General features: G+C 40.5%; 3 protein-coding genes across 5 annotated transcripts in view; 2 read left to right on the top strand and 1 right to left on the bottom strand.

Moving 5' to 3' along the window:
* The first annotated feature begins 2866 nt into the window (after positions 1–2866).
* On the top strand, positions 2867–6178 carry LOC135494391 (acid-sensing ion channel 4-B-like). Its single transcript, XM_064782312.1, has 8 exons — positions 2867–3000; positions 3305–3472; positions 3670–3825; positions 4073–4212; positions 4602–4783; positions 5151–5361; positions 5776–6080; positions 6164–6178. Exons 1-8 carry the CDS (start codon positions 2867–2869, stop codon positions 6176–6178), a joined length of 1311 nt encoding a protein of 436 aa, XP_064638382.1.
* Positions 6179–6471: 293 nt separating this feature from the next.
* Positions 6472–9693, top strand: LOC135495144 (uncharacterized). Its single transcript, XM_064783585.1, has 3 exons — positions 6472–7264; positions 7588–7679; positions 8055–9693. Exons 1-3 carry the CDS (start codon positions 6525–6527, stop codon positions 8327–8329), a joined length of 1107 nt encoding a protein of 368 aa, XP_064639655.1. The 5' UTR covers positions 6472–6524; the 3' UTR covers positions 8330–9693.
* Positions 9694–12452: 2759 nt separating this feature from the next.
* Positions 12453–21203, bottom strand: part of LOC135494529 (glutamic acid-rich protein-like) — a 44600-nt gene continuing 35849 nt past the window's right edge. For 2 of the 3 annotated variants that reach the window (XM_064782580.1, XM_064782582.1), the window contains exons 3-7: positions 19598–21046; positions 18923–19054; positions 18355–18522; positions 17379–17512; positions 12453–17206 (exon numbers count right to left, since the gene is read on the bottom strand). In XM_064782580.1, the coding sequence (XP_064638650.1) occupies positions 16982–17206; positions 17379–17512; positions 18355–18522; positions 18923–19054; positions 19598–21029 (2091 nt within the window). In that variant the 5' untranslated portion in view covers positions 21030–21046 and the 3' untranslated portion in view covers positions 12453–16981. The remainder of the gene's footprint in view (positions 17207–17378; positions 17513–18354; positions 18523–18922; positions 19055–19597; positions 21047–21203) is intronic. The other variant, XM_064782583.1, reaches the window with a different exon arrangement.

The raw sequence follows: 21203 nt of genomic DNA, 5'->3' as shown, positions 1-21203 counted from the left end.
AGGAGCTGCATGCTTGGTTCCTAAATAGTCCGAATATTTTTTCACTTGTTTTTTTCTGCTCAAAATGAAAAAACATCATCAGCCCCAAAGCTTTTTTTGCTTTGAAACTTTTTCAGAATCAGAAGGATGAAAAAATGTCGGAGTCCAAATATTTTTTTCACTTGTTTTTTTTCTTCTCAAAATGAAGAAACATCATCATCAGCCCCCCAAAAAATTTGGCTTCGAAAAATTTTCAGAATTTTGAACTTGTGAAAAAAAAATAGTTAGATACATGCAAATCGATTGATCAGTCGAAGTCCTCACTTTTATTGACATATATATATGTTAATGGTTTTTCAAAGTGATAAACGTGTCTGGCGAGACAATTAATCGTAAAATTCTATTTAGGTCACGAAAAATAAATCGATAATTGTCAATCTTTTGCACTCGTCAGTGTGTAATATGAGTGTAAAAACATAACTCTGGGTTGCGCAATTTAAGACAAAGAGTCGTCCTTGGCACATACGGTATATATTTGGATCGGTTTAAATCTGAAACTGGTCTTACAAATTACCGCCACCCAAAGAGAACGACATGGAATCAGTTTGAGATACGTGGGGCGTCACAAGCGTTGCTGAACATGTGGTGTTCTACTGTTGACAACTTCCGATTCAACTTCGCTCTGTTGGCTAAAATTCGTTTTTGTCTTGCAAAAAATGATATCTTTCATTGTCTCGCGATAGTAGTTCAGCGATACGCCATAAATGATAAAGTTCAAGCAATAGTTAAAGGTGGTCAGCGAGTCTGCAAAAAGTGCTATTTCATACATGGTTGTCAAATGTTGATCGTTCACAGTTGTATCCTGTTTAGCGACAATGAAGGTGAGAATGCCAGTATAAAGCCATAGAACCGACCTTGGCGTTGTGAAGATGAAATACACAGTAGACACAAACAAGAGGTTACCAATGCACCGCATGTCTCGTTTATAACGTTTCAGCTCCTTTTTAGTGCCGAGAGTGACTGTTAGACGCGAACGTCTGATGCCGATGCAAATAAATATATTCAGCGCGAAAATTAGAAAACATGGAATGATTTGACTCGGGACAATGTCATAAAGTGAGAGTGGTACCAGTAGCATCATGTGGTGCGAAGAGCTGCATGCAGAGATGCCCATACACGCTATGTTACACTACGAGGCCCGTCAAATGGAGTATGTTGTACAGCTTTACGTCATCGTGTCTCCGAGTGCTTTTCCTCTCACCTGGTACAGCCAGGGACAGAGGCCCGACCAAGTCTCCATCTATTCGACAGAACCTGCTATTAGGCAGTGTTTTGAAGTGATACGCTCGGCAGTCAGGACTTGTGGTACATATTACACTGCATTCTAGTAAGGATAACATGGCTATTCGTCCTACGATTAGCGAAAAATGCTGCTCATTCAGTTTCCCTGAGATAAATATGGAATATGACCCGTGATCAGAAGTTGGCATCATGGTTTTTTTCTAAGCTTGCGAATTGTGAACAAGATTCTTGAGTAGTTAAGTGGTTTAGTAGTTCCTTGCGCCCATTCGATGCAAAACCAGGGAGATGGCCTAACAGAGGTGTTGAAACGGTTTCACAATAACTTCTTCCATATCCAAAATTATGCACTTCCGTAAGGAACTTTCTCTAAATCGTCTTAAGTAATCCACTTGAAGGAAATGGTTGCTTTCGAGCTGTACATGTTATTGAATGGACTGGACGCATATACTAGTTCACCTACCGATTGAGGGGTAGAACAAAGGCAGGTCCTTGTACAGGGGTGGAATCAATGTGAACAGCAAGTGCATTTACCAATTTATTAATTGGATAGCGAATTCTTGGAAGCATGATATAATAAACGGCAGTGTTGACGAATAATCACATGAATAATCGAGAGGATTGGCAGGTAGAACAATTTACTGCAATTTGAAATATCTCCCGCTATTAAAATTTTGGTTTAATGATGTGTTATAATGATCCAGTTAGTTAGTTATTCAGAATTATTCACTTATTCAACATGCTCATCGGACCAATATATGATAGATTTCCTCGCTGTAATAGATGAGGCAATGATAAATGAATACAATTCATAGATAACAATACTATAAAAGAGGATTTATTAGTATTTTTCAAATTGATATTTTATTCCAAAGTAGCAATCCAATTAGGATAGTGAATGAATGAATGAACAATATGTTATTCAACCCATCCAAAATGAAATAATGGACGACGCAATTTGGTTTAATTGAAAAGTACGATTAAACTAACTCGACATGGTTACAAGATTAAACATCCTTCCTTCTCCATGGCAATGTGTCATCAACCGAAGTACCGTTTCCTTTGTCGACCATTACCATATTAGGAATACTTTTATTATGATGTAAAACTCGACCAACTGTTTGGACAGTTGGACTCAGAACGTAGCGAAAGCCACGAGGTTTGAGTCGCTTGACACAGACAAAAGTTTGTGTAAAATATTTTGTAGATTCTATAGATAGATTCTGTGGATTAATACGGTTTAAACTCTTATGAAAGCCAACTTTGAATATTCTATATAATCAATGAAATTCTAAAAGAATCGATAGAAATTCGATAGAGAAATTATGTGACGTTTTAAAGATTTTTTGTAATCTCTGTCTAACTGAAGACGATTAAAATTGATCTTTCAACGTGTTCAATGATAGGAAAAATTCAATTACCAGCCCGTTAATAATGTGAAGAAGAAGAAGAGGCGATATTTGGGAGGACTTGGAATAATCAATCTGAATAAAACCGTTAGCCGTTTCAAGAATTAGAATTTAAATCAGACGAGGATCTTGAGAAAAAACTGACAAAAGTTCCTGAGTATTATATTGTTTTATCTACGATGGCTGACCCTGAAAAGTCTGATACCAGGAAAGGGTGCAAAGAGAAAACGTATGACTTCCTCAAGAACTTCACGGAAAACACAAGTTTTCATGGAGTTAGATACACATTTGAGGCCGGGACCTTCCTTGGGCGGTGAGTATATATATTTAAATACCGTGGTAACCAGGCCCATAAAACCAAAACGAATGTTGTTATTTTATCTTATAGATAACTCAACTCAACTCTATTTCTATTTTTATTTTGTTTTGAATACTTTTAAATCCCTAAACGTTATTGTTAATTATTTCCTTTGATCATAACTTCCACGTTAAGAATTTTGTCATTCTCTACCTGAAAATTGTTTTCGTTGCTAAATGTTTTTACCATTTTCACCCTGTGGAAAAGATACCATAACCTGAGCATGACCTCGATCACTCTCTGCGGTATTTTTTTTCAGGACACTGTGGCTGTTAGTTGTGATCGCATTTGCCATTTGGTTTACCTACCAAGTTGGGGAGAGAGCAGCGTACTACCAGAAAAACCCTGTCACTGTCGACATGAATGTAGCATATAACAATTCACTCAGATTCCCTAGTGTGGCCATCTGCAACACCAACCAGTTCAGGTAAGATTCCCTAGTGTTGCCATCTGCAACACCAACCAATTCAGGTGGGGATTCCTAGTGTAACCATCTGCTTTTGACTAATTTGTTACTAAGTAGGTGAAGATCTCTTTTTGAAAATTGCCATAAAAAGTTTAGGAAATTGCAAAGCTCACTTTATCTTACCAGTCGGATTTAAAAGTACTCAATACCAATTTCAGAATGACCAAAGCACTAGAAGCCGGTATTTACAGAAAGCTGCAAGAATTCTACGGAGCTGACCTGAACGCGAGAAGGAACATCACTTTAGCAGATGACCTGAATATCACCCAGACTATGCTGGACATGGCACACAGGAAGGAGGACATGATCAAGAAGTAAAATATTATTTCCATGATTGACCTATCTTGCGTTTATTGATCCTTCATTTTATCCCATTCCTATCATCAGCGTCCTAAGAAACCATACCAGCTCATCGACATATAGAGGAAGAAATCACCTTTCCAATCTTTCAGGTCGGCATTTTACCTTTAATTGGGCAGCATGTGAGAAAATCTTGGGATTTGATTGACCTAAGGATCGCAACTATTATCCTCATTTACAAACGACACCAATTTCTTGCAGATGTGTGTGGAAAGGGCATAACTGTAGCCACGTGAATTTCACACAGATGATGACGGATTTCGGGGTTTGTTTCGTGTTTAATGATCTCCATGCCAACAAATCCGTCAGAGATCCGAAAGATTTTGAAGTCCAAAATACAGGTTAGTACTGGCTATCAGAGGGCCATGCATTCAGATACGATTTTCAAAATTCTTTATCAGGATTTTTTCATTTTAACATTCATTGTGAAGATATTTAACCAGAATATTTTAAGAATCTTGCAAAGATCGTAAATGATCTTGTACCCGAATAAGAATTATAGCTTAGTTAAGAACCATTATAAGAATCATGATATCAGGATTTTCGATCTGGGATATCCAATGAGCAATTATACCACCAACCTTTCGTAAATTCTCCTCTTTTATCAAGCATGTCAAGGCGATCATGGCATGATTCCAAGATGAAGCTGTTCAGTCTTTAGATACATATTGTCTCGATGCGCCTAGCCGCTTAGCTTTGCCTCGAGAATAACTCAAGTTAAGTGTTTCAGGGGCATCATTCGGGCTCGAGTTGTACCTTAACGCCGAGGTTTATGAACTCTCGCCAGGCCCTCACTTATCATCGGGAATCCAGGTGTTGATATTCAATGGCCATGACCATCCTCGGGTGTCAGATTTAGGCACGGCGGTGCCAGTGTTTGGAGCTTCTAGAGCTGCCTTGCATATCTCGAGCGTAAGTATCATTAATGATCATATATTGATTTGTTTCTTCAATGTATTATTGGCATTCTAGCCTCTTGAATCTCGGCTCTGGTGCAAAGTCAGGTCAAGTGCAGCTATGGTGGAAAATTCGTATAAGATTCTTAGTTAAGATTTTATTCAGTTTCGTGTACATGTGCATATACAATATTTACAGGGTTCCTGTAAGATTCTTATTTTCATTTTAACTATGAATCCTACAAGAATCTTGTCATGGATGCTCATGAACATGTATACAAATTGTCCATACTTCATGAATTCTCCTGGGATCGAGATCTCAATAATAATATGAATTGATAACCAGGCTGATTCTACAACCACAAGTATACGTACTTTTCTAGGTCACACGACTGCCTAAGCCTCACGGAGACTGCGCATCTCAATCCTTGAGGGACTACAATGCCTACTCCTTCCAAGCGTGCCTGGCTGAGGTGAAGACCAACGCAACAGCTGAGATATGTGGTTGTATCGAGTACGGACAGAGATGGGTTGGACCCGACAAGCCACCGTATTGTAACCTGTCGACCTTGTATGGATGTTGCAGTGACGTCAGTAAGTTCGAGAAATCGTTTTCCCCCCGTTCATTTGTCTTAGACACTCACAGTGCTTTTCTACTTCCCAGAGTGAATATGATTCGAGAACACTGAGAACAGTAGGGCTGTGAAGATGATTTCATCAGAAAGAATAATCGACACTCAACAGGGCGGGTGTCATTCATTAGAGATCGTGCATGTTTTAGTTACCAACCCTCACTTTGTATTGCGAATATTAACTAAAAAATGATATTTGACTGTTGATTGTACTTGACACGTTTGGGCCTGAAATCCCTCGACCCGCGGCCAGACATTGCTCAAATGACATTTCATTGGGCGGTTTTACTTGTTGGCCACACACTAGCCAGCTCAAGGTACAATGGTCCATATCTCTCACTATTGCTTAGGAATTTATATGATGCATTTTTTTCAGGCGCTCGTACATTCGCCCACACCTGCACTCATCCCTGTTACCAAGATGAGTTTACGACTACATTGTCCAACACCGACCTCTCTGCCACAAGTATCTTCTCCATAATTGATATTCTCGAATCAGACAAGACACTCCTGGAACGCTACAAGAAAGCTTTACTCCTCAGGCAGTTGGTGGATAAAAGAACAGTTAAGAATGACCTCAACTTGCTTAGGAAACTTCATCAGGCCTCTAACTATTTACACGAGAGCGTCCAGAAACCGTTAAGAAGCAATATGTCCACTATCGATGTTGCTGTTAAGGCCGTACAGAGAGAACTCAGAAACTTGAACTTCCATCTCCAATTTTACATCAAGCTGCTGACGAAGAACTACAACATTGTTTTCAGGGTTCAAACCATTGAGAACTATCTCGAACCACAATTGGTCAAGCTAGAAATACGAACATGGAATTTGCAGAGGACCATTCTACCAGCCAAGCTGAAAATAGTGTTTTTCAAGATGGATGGCAATTCTCGAAAGGCTGTCGCGAGCTTGCAGGGGCTACTGGCGATATATTTTCAGGAATCAATCAATTTAATATATTCAGTTGACAAGATGTACAACACAGAAGTTAGGGGATTATTGGTAGCTGGCGGTACCATTGTCGATGGCCTTCCTGTCCCAAGGGGAATCATCCGTCAAAAGAACCGAGAGATATTTTATGCCCTTTTTGAATTTTCCACCAAAGGAATTGATTTACGAAAGAAGATGTCTGCCTTTCAGACTCTGGCCAGAACGCTGACAACGGTGAGTAAATCTGAGGAACAGGACTTGTACAGCAAGTTGGAAAAACAGACCAATGACATAAGGAGGTCGCTGACCAACTTTCGGACGGCTGTTACTGGACTTAGGGACGCGATGAACACAGTCAGTGTCGCGCTGGCAGGTTCAATTTCCACACTGAAAGCGAGAGACGAAAAGCTTGCATATTTCCTTCACGAAGTTGGCACCAACATTGCTAATTACGAAAGGGCGATGAAAGCCTACAGCGTTGATTCCGTTGAGAAGTTCTTCACGGATGTTGAGAAAAGAGCGTTTGACCTAATCCCGATCTGGCAGACGATTACGAAGGAAAGGCTCATCGAACTGGTCACCCCAGCTTCGAAGTTTCGATATAAGATCACCAGCTATGTTCGTGGGAGTGTCGTCTTGATTGACATCCTGCGTAAGATCGATGGCACGAAGTCGGATTTGAAGAGCATCCAGCAGACTTATGATGCTGTGATTGCTGTTCGGACGGATGTACCTGTATTAGCTAAAATGATAGACACCCAAGGAAAAACTTTGCTACCAATGCTGCGATCACTGGACAAGACCATTGGCGCCCTCTATTATCTGATCCCAAAAGTACAAAAGGCAACTGATGATTTCCTTCAAGAGCTTGATACGTTTCTCAATGATTTGGTGAAGTTTAATAAAACTCTCACGATCGACCATACCATGGTACGGTAAGTACAGTGGAGCAAGAATGACATAATACTCGCCAACTTGTGGTTTAAAATTACACATTGAGACCAAAAGCTGCATAAAAGCTGTTGATAGTGCTGGCTGATCTTTCGGTTTCAGCAAATAAAGTAGAATGATCATATCAATCCACGTAAGGTTCTCGGCGGCGGAGACGGGAAAAATATCAAAACAAGATCTATTCCATGAACAAGTTCTTCCTTGTTCAGTACAGGCAATTAACGGTGATACAGCATACGCTTTCAACATATGATTATTCAGTTTCATTGATGTTGATAAAAGTATACGTCTGTTATGATTTTTGCAGGCAAAATATTCTAGCCCTTCAAGTGTTTTACCAGAGTCTTAGCCTAACCGAAGTTATCAAGTCACCGGCTTACACCTGGTTTTCATTGTTATGTAAGTAACAGGAAACAGAGTCAATTAGGCGATCCAAGACTCTCTGTCCATGACAATCTTGATCAGGTTGTGATCGAACTGAATCATAGCTTCTCCGTTTTTATGAACCATATGTGATCCACCACCCTGCTGGTCGGGTATACATTGACGTTGGTTTTCACTCATCTCTATAACAAAAGATGTTTCGGGAGTGCTTATGTTAAGATCTTTCCATTATTCGCGCAAGCACTCTCTTAATGCATTTTTGATCGATTGACTAATTGAAGTCAAAACTAGGTATTTAATTGTATGATTGGCGTAAACTTCGTAACGACTACTGGATGTCTTCTACCCTAATAAGGTTATACAATGCCCTGCTTATTGTCTTTCCATAAGGTGATATTGGTGGTACAGCTGGCCTGTTCCTTGGCGGCTCATTCCTCACTATACTGGAGATATTTTACTTCATCGGAAGAAACATCAAGACGAATCATGCAGCGGCCAACACCAAAGCGAATAGAATCTTGAGTAGAATCTCTGCCATGGACACTGAACAGCCATACAGCACTGGTTACAGCGAAGAAGAAAAGGGAAGAAGATATTCTGCTATCTTCTCCATCACTTCCAAAGTGTCTGGCTACACGGATTTGGAGAAGACATCTCACGCTTAGCTGAAATGCACTTTTTAACTAACATCTCCAGGATGTTGTTACTTACAATAATGTATAAAAATATTACAAGTTCGTGAAAACTTGGGCAGTGCTTTTAAAGGAATGAAAGAGGAGTTTTGGAATTTCTGAAGTTACATAAATGTCGTCTGCATCGATTTTGGTCAATTATAAACTAATCAAATTTGCTTATTTTCACGTAATGTACATTATACCCGCACTATTTGTTAGTGTTTTTTCATATAGTTATCACCAGCTTTGGTAAGAACTACACTAACAAATGACATGCTATTGTAAATGTTTGAAACCACGTCACGGCATTGCAGCACCACATTTGTTGTTTAATGTTAGATATCAGAACTAGCAAGCATTATTCCGGCGTCATGTTGTTAAGTTCCCGTTATTGTATTTGATACGTTCCACCCCACCCTACCTAGTACATAGTTTGTGTGTTAAGAACTACATTGCACCACCACAGAGTTAAGTGTACTACATTCGTCCCTTAAGAGTATTGTGGTTTGTACTTAGTGTTTTCCTTTACCAGAAAAACAAAGATCATTCACCATTTTCGCATTCGACTTTCCAGCCTAGGTCGAAAATATCAAGATTATACTGTAATTTAATCCTGTCTGCATGTACATTATTTATAAGATCCCTGAAAGATTTTTGGTTCTCAGATCTTAGCTAGGAATGGTATAAGAATCTTTTCGGTACTTTCGACATTCAAAGGCCCACCTTACCTAACACAGGCCAGCCTGCCTATTTCAAAGACATTTCTTTTTTGTAATATTTGAAGTATCCCGGGGAGGTCACCTGTTAGTTTTGTTCAACAGGTGCAGCAATCAAGAAGCACAGTCGTCTTCAAATAAAATGACAAGGTGAATTGATATGTACAACATAGGTATAGCTTTATTTCATTTCAATTTATTAAGTTCCTCATATATTATATGTATAATCGCTTGAGTCTTAAACTATAAATAAATGCAATCAGCAACTGTCATGCCAGTGTTATGGTTCTTCAATCAAGTTGTTTTGTCCTATCTGTTGTGAACAGTCTTCCAGCAGGCACGATGGCCTTACTTGCTAGCGTCAGGCAGGGAATTAAGGAGCTGCATGCTTGGTACCTAAATACTCCGAATATTTTTTCACTTGTTTTTTTCTGCTCAAAATGAAAAAACATCATCAGCCCCAAAGCTTTTTTTGCTTTGAAACTTTTTCAGAATCAGAAGGATGAAAAAATGTCGGAGTCCAAATATTTTTTTCACTTGTTTTTTTTCTTCTCAAAATGAAGAAACATCATCATCAGCCCCCCAAAAAATTTGGCTTCGAAAAATTTTCAGAATTTTGAACTTGTGAAAAAAAAATAGTTAGATACATGCAAATCGATTGATCAGAAGTCCTCACTTTTATTGACATATATATATGTTAATGGTTTTTCAAAGTGATAAACGTGTCTGGCGAGACAATTAATCGTAAAATTATATTTAGGTCACGAAAAATAAATCGATAATTGTCACTCTTTTGCACTCGTCAGTGTGTAATATGAGTGTAAAAACATAACTCTGGGTTGTGCAATATAAGACAAAGAGTCGTCCTTGGCACATATATATTTGGATCGGTTTAAATCTGTAACTGGTCTTACAAATTACCGCCATCCAAAGAGAATGACATGGAATCAGTTTGAGATACGTGGGGCGTCACAAACGTTGCTGAACATGTGGAGTTCTACTGTTGACAACTTCCGATTCAACTTCGCTCTGTTGGCTAAATTTCGTTTTTGTCTTGCAAAAAATAATATCTTTCATTGTCTCGCGATAATAGTTCAGCGATACGCCATAAATGATAAAGTTCAAGCAATAGTTAAAGGTGGTCAGCGAGTCTGCAAAAAGTGCTATTTCATACATGGTTGTCAAATGTTGATCGTTCACAGTTGTATCCTGTTTAGCGACAATGAAGGTGAGAATGCCAGTATAAAGCCATAGAACCGATCTTGGCGTTGTGAAGATGAAATACACAGTAGACACAAACAAGAGGTTACCAATGCACCGCATGTCTCGTTTATAACGTTTCAGCTCCTCTTTAGTGCCGAGAGTGACTGTTAGACGCGAGCGTCTGATGCCGATGCAAATAAATATATTCAGCGCGAAAATTAGAAAACATGGAATGATTTGACTCGGGACAATGTCATAAAGTGAGAGTGGTATTTTTACAGTTTCTGGCGTGCTTATTGGGTACCAGCAGCTATGGTAACCTTCCCTGATATTAATTGTGAAAAAAGCCAGAATATGCGATTTCATCAAAACCCCGACGACAACTAGGGATGTGATAGCTATGTAGCGGCGCCTAGCGGTAAACTCTGCCATTTTGAGTGGCAGCCAGACGGCGAAAACACGCTCTGCGGAGAATAAAACGATCAACATGGCGGACAAAAACATACTGAGATGTTCTAAAAAGCGAAATATCTTACAGGCTGCGATTGCTTTAACAATTAGGTCGAACCCAACTTGGTATCCAAGGGCATGTGGCACTCCCCGCGATATGAACAATCTGAGCCCGACAAAGAGCAATATGCCCGAGTCGGTCACGGCGAGCACCCGTAGATACTGAGCGGAGACCATGTCGCGCTTCTTGTTAATCGTAAATATCACGATGGAGAGGACATTTCCGAATAGTCCAACACAGATGACGATGATGAGGATATAGGCCTGGAATATGGCGACGGCCTGCCGAAGATTGAGGATGACGTCATCAGTTTCAGCGCTTTCGGGTATTATCGTCAGGACCGTTGAGGAAATGCCTGTATTCATTTCGACACTTGTCGTTGTTGTGTTTACATGGCCTGTGTGCATTAGTTCTGCACTGATCAGCCGCGCTTCATATCAATATGGAGAATCGGCGCGAAATGTCTCCCATTGACCGGTGAGAAAGGGCTTTCGAGAGTTTTGATTGATAGCGAAAGATTTTCGAAATCCCCAGAGGACGTTGAGTTAAAGCACCAGTAGCATCATGTGGTGCGAAGAGCTGCATGCAGAGATGCCCATGCACGCTATGTTACACTACGAGGCCCGTCAAATGGAGTATGTTGTACAGCTTTACGTCATCGTGTCTCCGAGTGCTTTTTCTCTCACCTGGTACAGCCAGGGACAGAGCCCCGACCAAGTCTCCATCTATTCGACAGAACCTGCTATTAGGCAGTGTTTTGTAGTCCTGATAAAACAATGACAAATAACAGTCTCCTGCATATATGGCATTTTGGGCCTTAAAGGGGTACACCGTTCGTGTTCGATGTATTTACTGCGCCTGGCTCAGGAAAATAGAAAAAAACATTTAGTGGCAATTTTATTCATCCCCTAATGCCAAGTGTCGCACAGATCTTCAGTTTGTGCCGAGCGTTGCACTGAAGTTCAGGATGAAATCATGCCGGGAAAGTGTGCAACTACAAAACAGAACTCTGCTCTTTCACTTTAACTGCCGGTGGCGATTAATGTTTTCCATGTTGTGCTTTCGCATGCTGTGTGCTTCTCTTTATCGTCGATACTTAACAGTTACCGTTGTGTTTCCATTGTTGCCACATGTGAAAATTGAAAAAACGGCGAGAAAACAACATTGATCTAATGGGCTTATCACCCTCTCAATCAAAAAGACAATAGTGATTTCTTCGACGACCGTATGTATTTTCGGATTTTCCCCGCAGAAAGCCGTTGCTGATAACCGCCATCCTAGCTGTAACTGCGACGTAAGCTTATAGTAGGGATACCTTTATAAAACAGATTGCCATCGGATACGACTGCTATTTTAGCCAGGTTTGATTTCGTGTAATCAAAACCACCAAGCATCATTGTAACTTAGACAATGGCTTTGCTTTGTAACGTTACACAGTTATTCAAGTTCATTTGACGGCTTGCTAATGTCGATAGCTTTAGATTTTTTGGACCAACTGAAATTTGATATTTCTAAAGATTAATATTCGTTGCTGCTTAATGCAGCATTCATATATTGGGTGGATGTAAAAAGGAACTTCGGGGGCTCATAACTTAAATAACCAAACAATAAAGGGCAATGGTTGGATAAGTGCTTCCTTTCAAGGTCTTAGCCTTCCCCATATTAACTATACAACAAAGTGAAATGGTTGGAATATATATTTATTGAAACATTAAGATAAACGATAGACTCAGTAAGCAGCCAACACAAGTGATGAAGCATGTAACAGCAAGGTACACGTCATATTGTTACTCTAATCTGGACCCAAGGAGGAATGCGGTAGTGCGTCACAATGGGGTCCTTACCCAGGAAATCCCTAAGACGTTCTTATAAGATTCTTAGTTAAGATCTAAACACTTAGTTTCATACGCATGTACATGGACAATCACTGCATGATTCCTGTAAGATTCGTTATTGAGCGCTTAACTCCGTAAAAATGTTTAAAAGAATCGTCTACAGAAATGTACATGTAAGCTTACACATGTACGATGCATTGTAATTGTATAAAAATTTATCGGGATTTTTTACCTTGTTGTTTACTTGAAACATTGGCTTTATTTCTATTCTTATGTTTAAGTTTGTACCCATGCACATGTACATTATTCACAAGCGGTGTAAGATTCTTAGTTAACTTCCTCGCTAGAAATCTTACGGGTACCTTCGTATAACTATAACGAATCAACATGTCCATCTGCACGAATCTGAGTAAGATCTTAACTAAGAATTTTGTGAGAATCTAATATGGATTTTTATTTGGATTGTGATCTTAGATATTAACAAGAATCATGCTAAGAATGTACATGTACATGAATCCAATGCTTGATGTATACGAAACTGAAAGAGATATGAAATTGACAAAGAATCTCAATTAGAAGAATCTTCAAGAGAATTTTTCTTCCTGGGAACACTAGTAATATGAGAAGAGTCTTTGCCAATAGGAATTCTTTTCCGTTATAGGCCTACTGAGGAATACAGAAAAACAACTGCGTTGATACCTAACGACACTAACACTAACGCACATTATTTAAAGCTTAACGTGGCCCGGTACTGGTAGACTGAGATTTTGTGCTCTTTCTAGAATACTATGTTTACTAAAGCGCACACGAATCGTCTGAGGTGTATATGTTCGTTATATATACCAGGACTAGCACAACACAACAGACACCATGGCCGGAGACGCCATCTTGGTGATTAAGTCACGTGATACAAACACGAATTGTCATGCCAACCGTGGTGACAGCTCATTTTGCTAAGTTTTTATCGTTTTATTAAATTTGGATAATGAATTTATTACTCCACCGCAGCTACCGCGTTCATGCAAGATAGCAACCAGACATAAGCATTGTCTACCGGGCTGCTGGCTCATATTAACCCAAGATAGCAACCAGACAAAAGCATTGTCTACCGGGCTGCTGGCTCATATTAACCCAAGATAGCAACCAGACATAAGCATTGTCTATCGGGCTGCTGGCTCATATTAACCCAAGATAGCAACCAGACATAAGCATTGTCTACCGGGCTGCTGGCTCATATTAACCCAAGATAGCAACCAGACATAAGCATTGTCTACCGGGCTGCTGGCTCATATTAACCCAAGATAGCAACCAGACAAAAGCATTGTCTACCGGTCTGCTGGCTCATATTAACCCAAGATAGCAACCAGACATAAGCATTGTCTATCGGGCTGCTGGCTCATATTAACCCAAGATAGCAACCAGACAAAAGCATTGTCTACCGGGCTGCTGGCTCATATTAACCCAAGATAGCAACCAGACATAAGCATTGTCTATCGGGCTGCTGGCTCATATTAACCCAAAAAGCGGTCGGGCTATGTCTGTTAACAGCGTATAACTATAACGATGTCGTCATGGACATCATGCAAATGTAAAAAAAGGTGAATTCGATTTGTTGGCTTGATATTTGGTCTTCACGCGAACTATATTTTTGAATTAACGAACCCTTTTTACTAAATAATCCATACTTTATGCACACCGATAATCTGCTAACAAATCTAAATGCGTTCTAACTAAACACTGACAACAACACTTTGATAAGTAAAAAGTGACTGTCTGGCCACTACATCTTCTGGCTGCAGCTCCAGAACTCTGTCTGGTAGACAGTCTCCAACAAGCGACTTTACTCATACTTATATTCAAAATATCTGATCATTTTACTCTTGAAAACGAAGCCTGGCGAATCAACTTCCCAGAATCCTGTTCAATCAGGCTGGCCTTTCAACGTCGAGTTGAGTGCTTCGATTCTCTATAAAGTTGTTTCTTCTATCTGAACTATCAAAGAAAGATGCTGGTTGGTCAGCGAGATGAAGCTTTCGTTACAAACTGCTTTAAACGACGTCTTTGGACTTAAAAAACACAACATGTCGAATTCACAATGTACATTGCACATGTGCTGTTTCATTGTGAGAGTTGTGTGTGTGCGTGTGTGGGTGTGTGTTGTTTTTTGGGAACCGTGCTTTTCTGCTTTCTCAAAATGAGTTAATAGCATCTTGCAACAAACACGAATATTGACCATATTGGAGAAGAAGATAATGTTGTCGATACACGTTTGTTTAGGAGAAATAATCAGACATTGATAAACTTTGAACACAACGTTGAACAAGGCATTAAACGACCAATCAGCGGAACGTACACCATGGTGTTTACCGACATGTTTCACAAACAAGTGTCACTATGGCAACCAGGCCGAATATCCCGCGCGATATATTTACATATTTCTGCCATTTTACCTCCTTGGTTCGACTAACTTGACTAAATGTAACAAAAATAGATTAAATCTCGCTGGTTGCCGCATGTTCACACTTTTATGTTAACTTATTACATCATTAAAACTGATTTTATCAGCGGTTTGTTGACTTCCTCTGGTTTGACAGAGCGACTTCAATGGCACTATTTCTCTGGCTGAACTTGGTTAACAGTGTTTGGACTGCTTTACATACCATAAAACATTGTTCAATTTTTATCCATTGTCCCCGTTTGACTTGGGTGCTTCTTGTCATGATGTAAGATACATTCTGTAGAAATTTCTCTGTTAAACTAGAAGAAGAAAATTAAACTATAATCAAATATTCTGAACTTCAAAAACTGAGGCTTCAACTAAATATGCCATTCACATACTTAATTATTGACAATCGAATTAAAGGCCAACTTCTACTGTTCCAGACACATTTATGCACCTCAGGAGGAAGCAAAACTGTAAACTACTAAATTGTCACGGCTGTTTATATTCGCAGATTTCCCGAATAATCTAAATTCGCGAAAATAAAAATGAGGAAAACCTTTTTTTTCAATTGAAAAACCAAAAGAAATTTGCAATCGCGAAATTGATTTTTTTTAAATTTTTGCGCATGCACCAAAATAATGAGGTGCTAAATTTTGGCGATTTAGAGGGTCCCGGTTGTAGCAAAATGAAGTCATAGCAGCAGTTTAAGACACCTACCAGTTTACTGACCAGTTGACTGACTAGCCATAACATCGCAACATGCACCAGTGTGACGCTCGCCTTTTCATCCATATACACAATAATGATCACGAAAAATAAGCCGGATATAAGCCCTATAACCACATAGCGCATTTTACAATTCGACAGAGTAAAAGGCTCAAGAACTCGTTTAACTGTTGCCATAAACACGTACAATGCCTTTCCTTTGGCGTGAATCGCGAACAGTTCTCTACTACTCCCGATTCGAATGATCTGCACATATTTTTATCCAGAAAATAAAGTTGAAAAGCACATTTTCTTATCATACCGGTATAGTGAACTTGTTCCCCACAAAACGACTATATTGACATTTCTAGAAATATACTACGGGCACACTCTTACACAAGCAAAAAGGAAATGCACATAGCTTTGCTAAACGGATTTTCAAGACTGAGCGTAAGTAAGCCGCGTTGATTTCTTATAGAGGTTTTTCGGCTACGCTATTGCTATTCTAAGTTCTCGCCAGATAGCAGCACAGGCATGCCGAAAGAAATGGAAATCTCCTGTCCGTCTGCATCTAAGGAGGCCCAATGGCTTCTGAAGACGATCAATAAAAACCGTTCCTGATAGGAAGGGGCCTGACAGTAATGTCTGCGATCTTCAGGATGGCCGATTTCAGGAATTTTCATTAGATAGGATTAAACACAACGAGGATTTACCTACGCTTCTTCTCGATCTGAAAGAATTCTACACGAGAAAGGCGAGTGAACATGGCGGCAGCCATTGAGTGGGAGCTAACCCTTCTACAGAGTGCTAGGACGCCTGATATGTTAAGATATACACTAGAAGTATCTTTTTGTGACTAGATTAATTAACTAAGATTATCACAAAACTATTGCACGTCCCAACTTGGAGGACAAGGAATAGCGTTCCTAAGAAAATAGGCACAGTCAGTATTGTTTACTTATCATCACGTGACTCCTGTGTATGTCTATGACATCACTCAATTCCATGAGGTCACATTCCGTTTCAGAAAGCTGTATCATTTTATCCGTGCCTCGTAGTTAGAGCTTGCTACTTGATCGAGATGATGTGATCTCCAATAAGATGCCAGCTTTATTCTACCAGTCTATGAAATGTCTCCAATTAGCCAGGTTTATTAAAGACAATGCGTGGAGGTTTCTTATGAAGTTAACTCTCGAATTCAATGATGTCATATCCTCTACAATGGAGTACCTAGTCCAGACCTAATATATATTTTGCGACACATTTTCGGTTGCAGATCTCCGATGTCGTTTCCGATGGATCGTCGATGTAGCTGTGTTCACGGGCCATCAGAGAGAAGAGACCTAACGCGCCCTCTTCACACGTCTCCTCGCCACGGCACCGTTGCTCCGCCTCGCGGCGGAATAGGTTATCACAATTGTCTCGGGACAGGCGTTTGCTGTCGATGCTTGAACCCTGCAACAAGAGGTTGGAATCAATGAGTACTACGGTTAAGATAGACTAGAAAATATGACAAAAAAGAAGCTGGTATGCGAAACTTACACTATCCGTCCGCTCATCAGCCTTAATGGAACTTTTTAAATAGTGAAATAACTATAAATGGTGTTTTAGGCCTACAACTACTTACACATGCATAGCAAACTTTGTGCCTCGTACATACACCCTGTGCTTCTTCATCTAAGTCAACCGCGTATAGATTCATGAGATTTTTACAGCCATCGGCTAACGTCTCCACGGCGGGACAAACGTCTTTGGGGTCACCTGCAAGTCAAATAATGTTGAGCCGCAATTGCTTCCTTGTCAGTCAAGTTTAAGAGAAATATCACCAATCTTCGTAACAAAATTCCGAAAATAAAAAAAAAATCGAAATATTGGCAGGTTCAGTGCGAGGAAGAAGTGACTTTTGTAAATTGTCGCTGATAGAAAAGAACATTTACATAACCTTCGAACTTTGTACTCGTTAATAAGAGGTGCCAAACCTATCTATTGTGGTTCCATTACAAAGTGCAACCGAATTTGTGACTCCATCACAAAGCTGATGATAAATGGAACCCCAAGTCGCAATCCCGATTGCAGAGTCTTATAAAATTCTCAGATCTTCAAATACATGTACATGCACAATCTATACAATACATGAATTACTGTAAAATTACTGTAAGATTCCTTATCATATTTTGAATAAGAATCTCTCAAAAGAATAGTGTAAATATTGTAGCGTTACATGTAATCGAGAGTTTCGACTTGGCGTTACAAATAAACACCACTTGGTGGAATTACCCAAGTTTATCATTGAATTACATCTTGGTGGATAATTTTCACGGCGCCGTTTCAGAATCGCCAGCTCTTTCAAACATAAATGAGATGGTGGTTATTGACAATATAAAATGCATATATGAAAACTTTATAGTGGCACTTATCATCCTACGTTATGAAACCTCTTTTTAACCTGCTAATTCGACGACACAGAGACACATTGTTATTATGGTTAGTGTCTTGATAATTGTGTTTCATTATTCGCTGCAAACCTTTAACGATTGATCATAACGAAGCCTTATACATGTACTTAGTCCGAGTCGTTTCTCTATAATCATGGCGATACTCACCAACTATATCAGCTATTTGTTCTTTAAGATGCACCTTCTGTTCTGGCGCCATATTGGCTATTAACCCTTCAAGGGTGGAAGCGATTTCGTTCTCTTCAGCCCGCTGTTCTTCCTCCTCCTCGTCCTTCTCTCTCACGGTCTGCGCGATGGCCTCCTCGATCTCGGCATCTGGAACATCGGAGTAGAATGTGTCAATAGAACAGGTGAAGCAATAAAGCGCAAGGCTGGAGGCAGATTAATCAGTGACCCTTGCCTATCAGCTGAGTCACAGTAGTCTGCAGTGGGGGAGGATTGACTCAGGTTGACAGAGAGTTTGTACCTGCCACAGTAGGTAATGCTAACCAGTCTCACTTTGGCTGAGGTGGAACCATCATATTACATTTCTGATTTCTGAGGAGAAGGCCACCATTCTGCATGGGCTGAAGTCTTATCTCATGCTAAATCTACACAGGGTCCAGGTGCTGAACAACCATATGCATTTGATAATCACTTAATGAGTGCTCCAATACAGGCTAGGCGACGAAACCACGCCCAAACTGTTTTTCTTTGCAGCTTCTTTTTAACTTACCACTGGGAACATCCTCATCCTCCTCCTCGACCTGAATAGGCTCACCACTTCGCTTTGATAATATCTCCCTCGCCTTCTCAGGACCGTAGATCTTTATCATTTTTCGTAAAAAGGGATTCAGCTGCGTATATTCTGAAGAAGGGAAATGTGCAGATGCTTGTCAGTTTTAGTAAAAAGAAGTGAACATTTGTTTCAGATGCCAGCCACCTGTACATTTAGCGAAACAACTTCCACAAAGTAGACACAGGTCAGTGAGCCGGACAAAATGCCACATACCGATCAGGAAAAGGCGCTGTGAACTCATCAATGTAAAAGCCATACCCAGAGGTTGGAAATCCTGATATGATTCTTCGGAAAAATTATTTTCAGTGTCTTGTACTTGTCATTTATGTACATTATTCAATAGATTACTGTAAGATTCTGGTTTCAGATCGAAATTAAGAATCTTACAGAATCTTGTAAATATTGTACCATGTACATGCATTTAATCAATAATGTTATCTATAGAACCTTATAACGATGTTCGACCTGGTTGATGAATCCTTCAAAGGAAAACTACAAGATGTTTGTACCAGCATAAATTAACATGTTCACTGGGTACAGGGTTCTAAGTCACGGCGAGGCATGGCATTTTTCTGCTGAAAGAAAGCATATCCCTGGAGCTTGGTTACCCACCTGGACTATCTTCATCCACGAGGTCATATCCCTCAGGTAGTGGCCCATCAAACCATTGACCCTTCTCCCCCTTTGCCGAGACATCCTCCAACTCGGACATGGGCATGTCTGGCACATCATCAAAACTCTCCACTCTATCATCTTTTTGGCTAACGCGTTTGTCCTCCACCACGGGGCCCCACTCCTCCTCCGCCTCCTCCTCAGCTTTGGTGATGTCCTGTAGTGTCTCCTCCACCTTCACAGCGCTCTGTAAAGCCTTGAATTGCTCTCCTAAGTACTTATCCGACTTTTCTATCTGCCCGAGTGTCGCCGCGTTCAGCGCTGTGGCCAAATATTCATTTTCTTTACTAATCAGCTTATTTTCTATTGCATATTCCTCTACTAATTTTTCTAAATCTTTTTTGGTGTACTTTGCCTCTTGCGCGGCTGCCTCTTCCTCCAATTCCTCTTCTTCCTCCTCCTCGGCGTCAACGGGAGGGACATCTCCCTCCTCTTCCGCGAAATCCTCCACTGGTCGTTTTGCTACTCTCTTATGTTTCTTAGTCACTTCTTCTCCGGCTGCTTTCAAGTATTGATTAATCAACCACTCTTTGTTTAGTTCGGCCATCTGTGGAGAAAACTTACCAAAATCGTTGTCATTTCCACCTTCATCGAATTCTCTCTCATCCTCTACCTCTTCCTTGGCGACCGACTCCTCCTGGTCCTCGTCTCCGGAGAGAACGTTCTGCAACTCCTCATTAGAGACAGGCTCCACTGTACTGTGCGGTTTCTCCTTCTCTTCAGCAACCTTCTCATACTCCTCCGCCTTCTGCAGTAGTGACTCAAGCTGCTCGCGAGAAAACTCCGCTCGTGCCGGGTTAACCTCTTCAGAACTCTCCTTTGCCTCACCGAAATCTTCTTCGGGCAGGTAATTATCATCTAAATCTGATTCCTCACTGCTACCCCAATCCGGTCGTTTCGCTTTCGCTTTGGAAGGCGACGCTAAGATATTTTCTAGCTCGGTCATGTCAGCTGGTCTTGGGTACGTACGGTACGGGGCGTACTCTGATTTTTTAGGCATGTTGAACTCATCATCATCACTGTCTTCCTCCTCTCTGCCGGCATCGCTGCCCTGGTTATAGGACGGCTTATTGTATTCTTCCTCGCCAGTTAGGCTTCCATCAAACAAATACGCCATCGGATTCAAGTACTGGTTTCCAGGCTCAGGTTCAAATCGCCGCCTTGCCCTCTCCAAACCATTTAACGCGTTAAGTAATTCGTCTCTCTTCTCAGTTCTGAATGGGTCACCCCACGAGGATTTTTTCTCTGTTTCGAAGGGGTCCTCCCACGATCGCTTAGTTCGCTTGACTTTACTGGGCTGACTTACGCTCTTGCTCTCTGTTAACAACAACAGAGCATTTGCGGCTAAGATCATCACCACACACGCCTTCATCACGTTGGCTTCGTCACCTTCAACGAGAATATAAAAGGACACATTCACAGAACAACTTGGATTGACATCATGCACGCCTTCACGTGAGCGCGAGGGGAGGGGTATTTCCGCTAAGTGCCTTAAGTGTTTAAAATGAGAGTTTGCCTTTTAAAGGAAATGATGTCGTAACAAATC

Source organism: Lineus longissimus, chromosome 10, assembly GCF_910592395.1.
Source record: "Lineus longissimus chromosome 10, tnLinLong1.2, whole genome shotgun sequence".
NCBI classification, from domain to species: Eukaryota; Metazoa; Nemertea; class Pilidiophora; order Heteronemertea; family Lineidae; genus Lineus; species Lineus longissimus.
This window is presented reverse-complemented; position numbering and strand designations above follow the sequence as displayed.